The sequence below is a fragment of the Morus notabilis genome, unplaced genomic scaffold (assembly GCF_000414095.1).
Source record: "Morus notabilis unplaced genomic scaffold, ASM41409v2 Scaffold317, whole genome shotgun sequence".
NCBI classification, from domain to species: Eukaryota; Viridiplantae; Streptophyta; class Magnoliopsida; order Rosales; family Moraceae; genus Morus; species Morus notabilis.
The window spans coordinates 525,914-535,895 of NW_010363634.1; the positions used below are offsets into that span (position 1 = coordinate 525,914).

A 9,982-nucleotide genomic window follows, 5' to 3' on the forward strand; every position below is an offset into this window, starting at 1 on the left:
TCATGGCCTATCATTCTTCTTTGTGTTTCTCCTGTCTCCGTCCAAGTCAGCCCCCCGAGAAACCAAGGCAAAGGTTTTGGCCTCTGTTACTCCTCTTGCTTCTTCTTTCTTCATCATCACACTCCTTCGCTTTTTTTCCCTTCTCACTTCAGAGAACACCTCTTGGATGGATGGAAGTGGTTTCCTTCCTAGAATCCGACCTCTCACCTCATCTAATTCCCTGTTGAGTCCGGCCAAAAAGACAAACACTCTGTCATTCTCCACCTCTTCATACAGTGCACGCTATCATTGGTGCAGTCCCATTCTTCCTCGTAGCGTAAGTCCAATTCCTGCCAAAGGTTCACCATCTCGTTGCAATAAACCATGACCTCTCTATCCCCTTGTCTTGCCTGCCATAGTCTTGATTTTATCTCAAATATTTGAGATGAATTTTCTAAGTCGGAATAGGTCTCTCGTATGGCATCCTAAACTGCTTTGGCGGTTGGAAGGAATAAGAATGGCTTTCCAATCGAGTAATCCATGGAATTGATAAGCCATGCGGTAACCATGGAGTTTTCGGATCTCCATGTCTTCAACTTTGGGTCTTTCTCCCCTGGTTTCTTTGCCTCGCCTGTCAGGAACCCTAACTTCCCTTTTCCATCGATTAAAAGCTTCACAGTTTGAGCCCAAGACAAGTAATTCTTCCTATTTAATTTGTGTGTCGTCAATTGCAACGTATTAGATGGGAGATTTATGAGGGAAACCTCATCATCACTGCTTTGGACTGTGGCTGAATTGTCTTGCGAACTCTCTGCGTCATCTCTCGTGGAAGAGGAACTTCTATTGGCGCCGGCCATGGTAGTTTTTGCGATTGGAAGATTAGGTTAAGAGCCTAAGCTTTGATACCATGTAGGATTTTGGGGGAAAATATTTAATTTTATTTAGATCTTCACCTAACCGGAAAAATACAATTGTTATATTGAAGAGATTGAGAATCTAATCTTCTTCTAGATAAACTCTAAATCCTATCTTTAACAATCCTTATCTTATACTACAAAATTTAAACTCTAGAATTTAAATCTTATTGATAACGCATAAACTATAACTAAACTTATCTCATCCTATATTTCCGACACTCTCTTTAAAGGCTGCATCGACATTAATCTTTATAGGCTCCGCGTCTTTCTTGAAAATTTGTTCGAGTTAGCCTCAGAGCTAACTTAACGACAGATGACTTAACTGATTTGTGTTCCTCAAATGAACCTTTGAGAGAAATGATCATGCTATTTGTATCCGGATTTGAGTCGTCAAACACAACTTTATTTCTTGCCTACCATATTGCATACCAACAAGACCAAGTCTTATCTATGGCAAAATGAAAATTTTAAAGCATCAGGCGGGAGCAAAATACTCTGTCTTAGCTCAAAGCCCGAATTAAGATGCATAGTCGCATCTTATTGCCTTCCGACCTGCAAACCCAAGGGACCTAGCTAGAGAGCAATGAATAAAAAGATGCACTAAAGATTCATCTGAACTATGATACACAGGGAAGCATAAATCCAGAAACTGCAATCTGGTGACACGTCATTAGCAACACGCCGCAAAAGAAACTCAAACGGTCATGAATTGTGGCCTTTCAAAGCCAAGATCACATATCATTTTGCTGGCTCGTTTTTTATACTTGGAAGTTGGAATACCTAGAAGATTTTATTTATCAGTCAATAAAGTCTTTCCCGCTAGGGGATCCTCCCTCACATCAAACATTGTCCGAATTAAGGAATGAAGTGCCCAAGTACAAAGAACATTTACTGGGCTTTACTACCCTCCATGAAATCTCTTTCTTTTTCTTTTTCTTTCTTTTTTTTTTTTTGGTTGAATCAACAGAATGAAATATGCAACAAGTGTTTCCTTTAACTCTTCTATTTTTTTGCAACAAGTGTTTCCTTTAATCAGCAGAAAACTTTTCGTTGGGTTGTCCTCAAAGTCAGAAGTCATGTGATCAGATAGAAATGAAAGAAAAAGAAACCGACACATAAGTTTACAAAAAAGCTCATCCATGCAAAACAAAATTTTGATGAGCTCACGAAACTGTATTCTGTACAAGGGACTTTAGCTTCTTTACCTCATTTAGTAGAGAAGAATTTTGTTCGCAAGCTTCAGTTAAGACATCAAGCCTTTTGTTTATATTGCTGTATAATTGCAAATCATCTTTCAAATTAATCGTCTGAGATGATGCTTTCTCTTCATATTGAATTAGATTCAAAAGCATTGCCTGCAATTATAAGAGTTCGACATTAGAAATCTCCATCTCTGATATAACTTCCCAGGAACAATATGAAAATAGAAGGTAATTTGTCATACAATAGTTATAGAGTGATAAAGGTCATATCATGAGAATTTCAGATACCAAATTGACACTCCTTTGTCTGTATGACACCGTGACTTCTTTTCTATATCATCTATATGGATAGTATGATTTGACAGTTGACAGTTCAACCATTTCCGCACGAAAGAATAGATTTCATTCCGTGTAGGGGGTGCTTTAATTTGTTCAACTGTGGGCATCTTAACCGGTTCACTTCATGACCGAGAAAAATTTAGGTCTAATCCGGACAGTCCGGTATTTGACCGAAATTCTTTTCGGAATAATCAGTAGAATTTTGATGTAATCAATAAAATATTATGAAGGAACTTTATATACAGGATAAAATTTCTCAAAATATGTAAAGTTATAATACGAATGTTCTTACGAGGAAAATTCGTAAATATCAGTTATGGAAAGTGAAATAGTAGTTAAAAGTTAGAAATTTTAGCGGGTACATTTTAGTTATGAAAAACTAAAATATTTGGTTTGTGACCAAATGACCAGCTAGAAAAAGAGTAGAAATATTAGAAGTAAGAAAAATAACAAAAATTCCTGAAACAAAATTTTTCCGAGCCAGTTAAAGTGGAAAACTGCTAAAAAAAAATAATGCCGCGAGGGTAAGGTTTTGGGCAATTCTGGATCGATTAAAATAAAAATTTCAGAAAAAAAAAATTGACTAATGAGATACCCAAAAGAATTGGGTTGAACATGGGAAGTTTGATCCAGAGTACTCGACAGTCCAAAAAATTAGTATAGAACCTGTATTGATTGTGAAATTATTAGTACCGGAAAGAGACTCGTTTTGAGAAACGGAGAGTTAGGTCTCGACAAGAAAAATTTGAGGAGTATAGAACCTACTCATTTGCTAGCACGTATCTTGGATATAGCAAAGAATAAAAGTAGGTTGAACAAAGTTATAATATATATACATATATACATATATATATATATATATATATTAGATTATCTAAGTACGTGTAAAAAAAAAAAAAAAAAGTGAATGATAGTTACCGTGAGGTGGAACCTCACATGCAAAAAAAACCATTTGTCATTACATAGGCTTAAGTGAAGGATGACTCACGGCATGAAGGATGACTCACGTGGAAAAACAAAAGAAAAGGTTATTACATACTTCACGTGAAGTATAGCAAAGGAAAAAAAAAAACAGAGAGAGAGAGACGTGAGGAAGTTACGAAGAAAGAAAAAAAAAGAGAGGTTCTAGAGAGAGACGGAGGAAGGAAAATCAAGCATTTTCATTGAGATTTCTTCCGTTCAGTCCGGTAGAAACGTAACCTAAGGTGTTCTAGTGAAAAACCTCAACAACTGGAGGTAAGATTTCAGATTTTTCATGAGACTTCTATGATTTCTTGATTTGGATCAATAGTAACCCATCTTAGAAAAACTTCCGTTAAAGTGAAAATTAAAACTGAGGTTTTGTAGAGCATTGTAATAAGAGTTTAACGGTGTAAGTATTAAGATGATTGAAGGAAGTTTTGGTGGATTTCTATTGAAAATCCGTGAGCCTAGATTAAGAAAGAACATATGTTTTGTTCAATTTTATGTTAGAATCTGTGTTCAAGAATGTAAATCTTAACTCCAGGTACCGAAATCGGAAGTAGAACGAGTTATTGAAAACTCGGGAAACGAGAAAAATAAGACGAAACTCTGCCAAAATTTCCTAAAAATTAGTTAGTAAGCAATGAGTTAATAATTCGATTCTAGAGAATGAATAACAGTTTTAAAACTCGGAAATGAACAGATTAAGATTCAGAAACCGAGATACACAAATATGTGTAATTTACCTCTTAAACTAGGATTCGGCCTAGAGGGGAAAAAGGGTTCAAAAACGAGTTTGAAATTAGATTTAAAAATCTAAGTATGAAGAATTGTGATTTGGAATAGGAAATTTATACCTATTTCCATGAAACAGGTTTTGGCACGAGAGCCAAGACAACGAGAAAGAACTTCTAGCAAGCGGGAATCCTAGCGGATTATTTGTAAGTATAGACATATATGTTTGTCTGGACTCGAATAAGATGTAGTTAGACTTAGAACTATGAATTTACTTATGTTCCTAAGTCTATGTGATTATATGTGATTATACGTGCTTGGAGGGCTCAGTGCCCTAGATTGCAAAAGAGCGACATATGGCTACCCTTATACATAGTTAAAGTATGCAAGTAGTATTATGCATTTTCTGTTAGCATATGCACGTAGAGAAACGTTGCATATCATTCAGTAAAGTTTTTAACACTTTGAAATGAAAAACTCAAAGTTCAGTAATGTAAAGAGACTAACGGGTCGTCGGCCTCCCAATGGAGGAAATCTCAAAGAGTAGAGATTCCGACCAGACCAGACAGTAAACAGGGGCCCAGGCCAACAATAACAAGACAGTAAGCAATGGCCCATGCCCACAGTAGTAAGAACAAAAAGACAAAAAGCATGTTTCACACGAGCATATTTGCATCATAACTTTTAATGTAATTCTTTTCTAGTTTATGATGTGTGCATGTTTATACTTGCTGAGCGTTAGCTCATCAGTTTACTCATGTACAGGTAACAAAGGTAAGCAGCCAGCCATATAGTGGTTTTGCTTGATGGACCGGCGGAGGCAAGGGTGGCGGAAATGTCATGGGTACACGGGAGTGATTTCTACTACGCTCGCTTAGAAAATAAATTCCGCTGCAGAGTAATGTAATATAGAACCAAGTTTATATGTTTCAGTTTTAAGGAAAAGATGTTACATTGTCTTAGTAAAGAACAATAGACTGTAATAAGTTAGGATAAGTTTCGGGGACTTGTTCCATATCCGATTTCTTAAAGTATTAGCAAGGATAAGTTATTGTATAACAAAAGAACATGCTAAGAACATGTTAAGAACCCAAGGGTTAAAGAAAAAAAAATTTACTCGTACAGAAACGTAAATTAAAGAGGCGATAGTCTAATAACAAGTAATAGATTAGTCTATAACTCGGCTTAATAGTAGTAGTTTAAGGTTGGCGACCCGCTGCTAGGGCGGGAGGCGCCACACTTCACCTTATGAGGTGTTATAGTTCAACCAGTTCGTTAATACCAGTTTCATAGAGTGTCTTCAAAAAGTATACATACCTCATGGTGTTGCTTCAGGGAGAAGTCTCTCAAAAGTGACCTCACAAGCTTGTTCCGTAGAAGCAGTTTATCACCAGTACTGGAATGAAAGATAAAATGTGAAAGGTGGTGGAGAACCAGCACATACGCAATTGATCCTCGACTTGCAGCCCTGTCGAGAGCACCAGAAGTCCAGGATTTCACATAGGCCTCTATAATCTCAGCATTATCCTGCAGAGTTGAGAAAAAAAATTATTTTATCAGTTCTGCATAATTTGTTCTTATAATCAAACAATATTTCAGCAAGATTAATAGGTCGAAAGCAATAAATGTATAGATTTATGTGCAAAAGACAAAAGGAGGCGCAGCATAAAACATTTCACAAATTATTTGTGTAGAGGTTAATTTTTATCTTCCGTACCTCTATAGGTTGAAGGTACCCTTCTGCTTCTCCGAAGCAAGACTCCAAGGGCGGGAGAAGCTCAAGAACACGAGCATTAGTCAGTGCCTTCCAAGCAGCAAGCCGAACAGGAGCTTCAACACATCAGTGTAAATAAACAGCAACTTGCCGGCCATATATTAAATCGCCATAAGATATAGCAGAAAACTGCTCCACAAGAGTTTCAATAAAAGTTGAGTAACTGTCATGAATGTCCGATTGAAACCTCAAGAACTCTAGATACTTTTCATTTCTGGGTTCCAAAGACAGGTTGACATTCTTCTCGCAAGTCATTTTGGCACTTGTATGCCTTTCCTTATCAAGAATATTACCATATAGATCTTGCAAAGCTTCATAAACATCCTTACTCTTCTCGTCCTCAATCACATCCATTCCAATTAGCAAGATCACAGATCAAGAATGCAGTTTCCAAACTAATGGAATGCTTTGAACAGGTGAAGGGACGTCACTTGGGAGGAAACTCGACATCGTTTGATACCTAAGAGGACAAAAAGACCACCTTTGGCAACTTCAAGCAGATCACCTGGGTCCTGCATAAGAGACTCTAAATTGGAACATTTTCGAAGACCAGCATGCTTGCTATTGCCAAGGGTCGAAATTGGACTCAGAAACCAATGAACAGTAATGTAAATCTTTGGTGAGCCCACTCTACGACCAAGGATGTACTGTCTTGAACAATATCTGATGCGTCCCAGTCCTCATCCTCATGTATGGTATCCAAAGAACCATAAGTTTTCTCAAGTGGTTTATCTGCTTTTTTCAGCTTCTTTTTTACAGACAGCCATCTATTGCTGAAATGAGAAATTAATATCTTACTGAAGAGCAGGTAATCCTCTTCTTTATATTCCCAGCCAAACAGCTTAATTCTCCCATTAAGACGAAGAAAATGCCGAATACAGAGATCAAGATACTTCAGAATGGAGACATCGACCAAAAGTTTAAATGCCTTGTCCACAATATTTCTCTCTCTAGGCCCGGCTATTAAAGTCAAGGCTAAGGAAGAATTAATAATTTGCACAACAGAAGATATTTCCTCGTCTCTGGGTACATCACTTATAGACAAAATCAGAAAAGTCTCAAGCAAATCAACAGTTAGCCTTGAATCTGCTTGTGCCAACAAAACATCTGTTGACCAAAATCCTCCACCAGAGGCACCCCAGCCAAATCCTACCCCAGGAGCAGGCCTCTGCCGAATGTCTCAATAGACTGCACTAAATGCCAGTCTGAAGCAACCAACTTCATAAAAATATCTTGCAGGCTTCTCAGTTCAACCAGAGACCCTTTCAATATCCCATCCTTGAGTATTTCCTCTTCTCTTGAAAGACTACAGTCTTGGGAATTCTTTACCTCTTTCTTGGTCAGCTAGATCAAGTTATCAATGGCAGAGATTGTCTGGAAATATCCGTGAAGGCAACATACAGAAGCTAATGATATTTCATATTCGGTTATCTGTCTCAAATAGCATAGTTTTTCAACGAAAGAACCATCTCCAACAAGACTTGTTCCAAAATTTGAACCCATGGTATCTGAGAAACTCAGAAACCTACTTTTGATAATTTCAAGTCCAACTTTGGGAACAAACTCTGGAAGCCACGGGATATTGCCATCATTTTCCATCTGATTGATGCTATTATCTGGAATAATTCTTTTGAGCACTTCTGCAAGCATGCCCATTACAGCAGAATACACCCACAGCAATGAATTCACATGTGAATATTGTAAAACATTACCACTCTTAACCCCACTTTGCCAAAAATTACATGTGTGTAGATCACCCAATACAAGTATCCACTTCACAGCTAAATCAACCATTGGACTAACGTGACTCCAAGACCAGATCTCCATGTCATCGCCAACCTGTTCCTGGATTTGATTTCCTAGACTCATTTGTGAAAAGATGTTTGGAAGTCTTGTAGCCAAAGCCTGTAGAAGAAGGTATGTCTCCGCCGAGAGGGAAGCAAATTCACGAAGACCTTCTCTATAAGCTTTCCAAGTGTAGGTGGATTCAACTACAGGCACAAGGAAGGGAAAATATCCGAGAAACACGATACCGAATACCCATGCTGAATGCAAACCCTCCAAAAACGTAATTGTTCAACCATCAAAGCTGATGAAAGCTTGCAGCTCTCTTGACCAGATTCAACCCAGTGGTCAACAGATGCAGTGTTTTGACATAAATGCCACGTCATGATATGGTAAACTCCATTATTTATAAATTCAAGACAAGTCTTCTTATCAGATCGAGCCAAAACATTTGATATATATACAGAAACAATAAAAATCATATTAGCTATACAATATATAATTTGAACGAATAAAAAAGGGCTAGCAAAAGAACATATAGGAAGGAAAATAAAAACACCTTACCTTTAAAAGAATAACAGATTTTATCTTAGAAGGATGAATTCCTATATTCTTGTTTGCTGTAAATCTGTCAACAACTGTCTCAATAAGCCTTTGGCATTTGCATTTGCAATGTTGGGGACTGCCTTGCTATGGCAATGAGTATAGAAATCAAGCATTATTCCAAAGCCGCTGTAGGGTCTGACTGAAACCATACAGATTAATACATTTAGTACTCTACAATTAGCACTGACTTTAGACTGTTTATGATATGGAGGAGTCGAAACATTAATTCACTGGAAATATGCTCACCTCAAGAAGATAGCGAAGCCATGGAAGGATTCCCATTCTGTTGAAATTCAAAATTCAAATTAGGAATTATCCTCAATATAGTTCGGATTGATATTAGGATTAGGATTTGATTTCCTATCTTTAAATTCAGTTTTCCTTTATCTCTTATCTCCTAGTTTAGTGGGATATTTTCCCGATTCTCTTTAACCTAGAATTTATAGTTGTAGCATATATATATATATATATATATATTGTACCGATTCTATAAAATTAATAAGAGAGAGAAAAGAGGGCAATTTCCTTCTCTGAAATTCTACATGGTATCAGAGCCTTTAGAAGCCCTAGTATCAATTCATCTCTCCCTCCTTAGCGCCGCCTGAAAATACTCACAGTGCCGCCCAAAAACCAAAATCACAGACCTCTTCAATCCCCTGCCGTTCAAACCCTACCCATGACCAAATACGGTATGGCAACCGAGAGATCTAGTTCAACCTCGGAAGTTAACTCCAATCCGGATATGTCCCCAGTCAGCAATCAGCATGGTGGAACGGAAGGCTCATCTATCCTTATCACAGGTCACAAACTCAATGGCCACAATTACCTCCAGTGGTCTCAATCAGTGATGATGTTCATATGCGGCAAGGGCAAGGATGAGTATCTCACTGGCGAAGTCTCAATTCCTGATAAGAAGGATCCAAAATTCAGGACATGGAAGACTGAAAACCACATGGTTATGTCATGGTTAATTAATTCCATGAATAATGACATCGGAGAAAATTTTCTCCTTTATGGGACTGCAAAAGAGATATGGGATGCAGTTAGGGAAACCTATTCGAGTTCAGAGAACACCTCTGAATTGTTTGAAGTAGAAGCCGCATTACATGATCTGCGCCAAGGAGATCTCACGGTCACACAATACTTCAATACCCTGAATCGTCATTGGCAGCACCTTGACATGTTTGAAGTTCATCCTTGGAAGTGCACAGAAGACACAAATCTGTACAGGAAGATTGTGGAACAGAAAAGAACCTTTAAGTTTCTTCTTGGACTCAACAAAAATCTGGATGAAGTCAGGGGGAGAGTGATGGGAATAAAACCCCTTCCAAACATAAGGGAAGCCTTCTCAGAAGTTCGGAGAGAAGAGAGTAGGAAGAAACTAATGATGGGAACCCAGGATAGTGCTTCCAGCCTTGAAGGAGCAGCTCTAACAATCCGAGTATCACAACCCAGCAACCCGAATGGCAATAGACAGAGAAGAGGAAGACCTTGGTGTGATCAATGTCGCAAACCAGGACATCAAAGGGAAAATTGCTGGAAACTCCATGGCAAACCTGCGGATTGGAAGCCTTCACGATCAAACTATGACAAGGAAAGCCGAGGAAACACTGCAGCCACTCAGAAAACAAAGAAAGTCATTCTAGTCCCACTCAAACCGAGAGCAATCCTTTCACCAAGGA

At 38.0% G+C, this 9,982-nt stretch overlaps 1 protein-coding gene and 1 pseudogene across 1 annotated transcript; both read right to left on the minus strand.

Annotated features, from left to right (window-relative positions):
* LOC112092806 lies at positions 1 to 836 on the minus strand. Its single transcript, XM_024169863.1, has 3 exons — positions 471 to 836; positions 265 to 389; positions 1 to 220 (listed from the first exon to the last, which is right to left on the minus strand). Exons 1-3 carry the CDS (start codon positions 834 to 836, stop codon positions 1 to 3), a joined length of 711 nt encoding a protein of 236 aa, XP_024025631.1.
* Positions 837 to 1,648: 812 nt separating this feature from the next.
* LOC21405684 overlaps positions 1,649 to 9,982 on the minus strand; it is a 13,790-nt pseudogene continuing 5,456 nt past the window's right edge.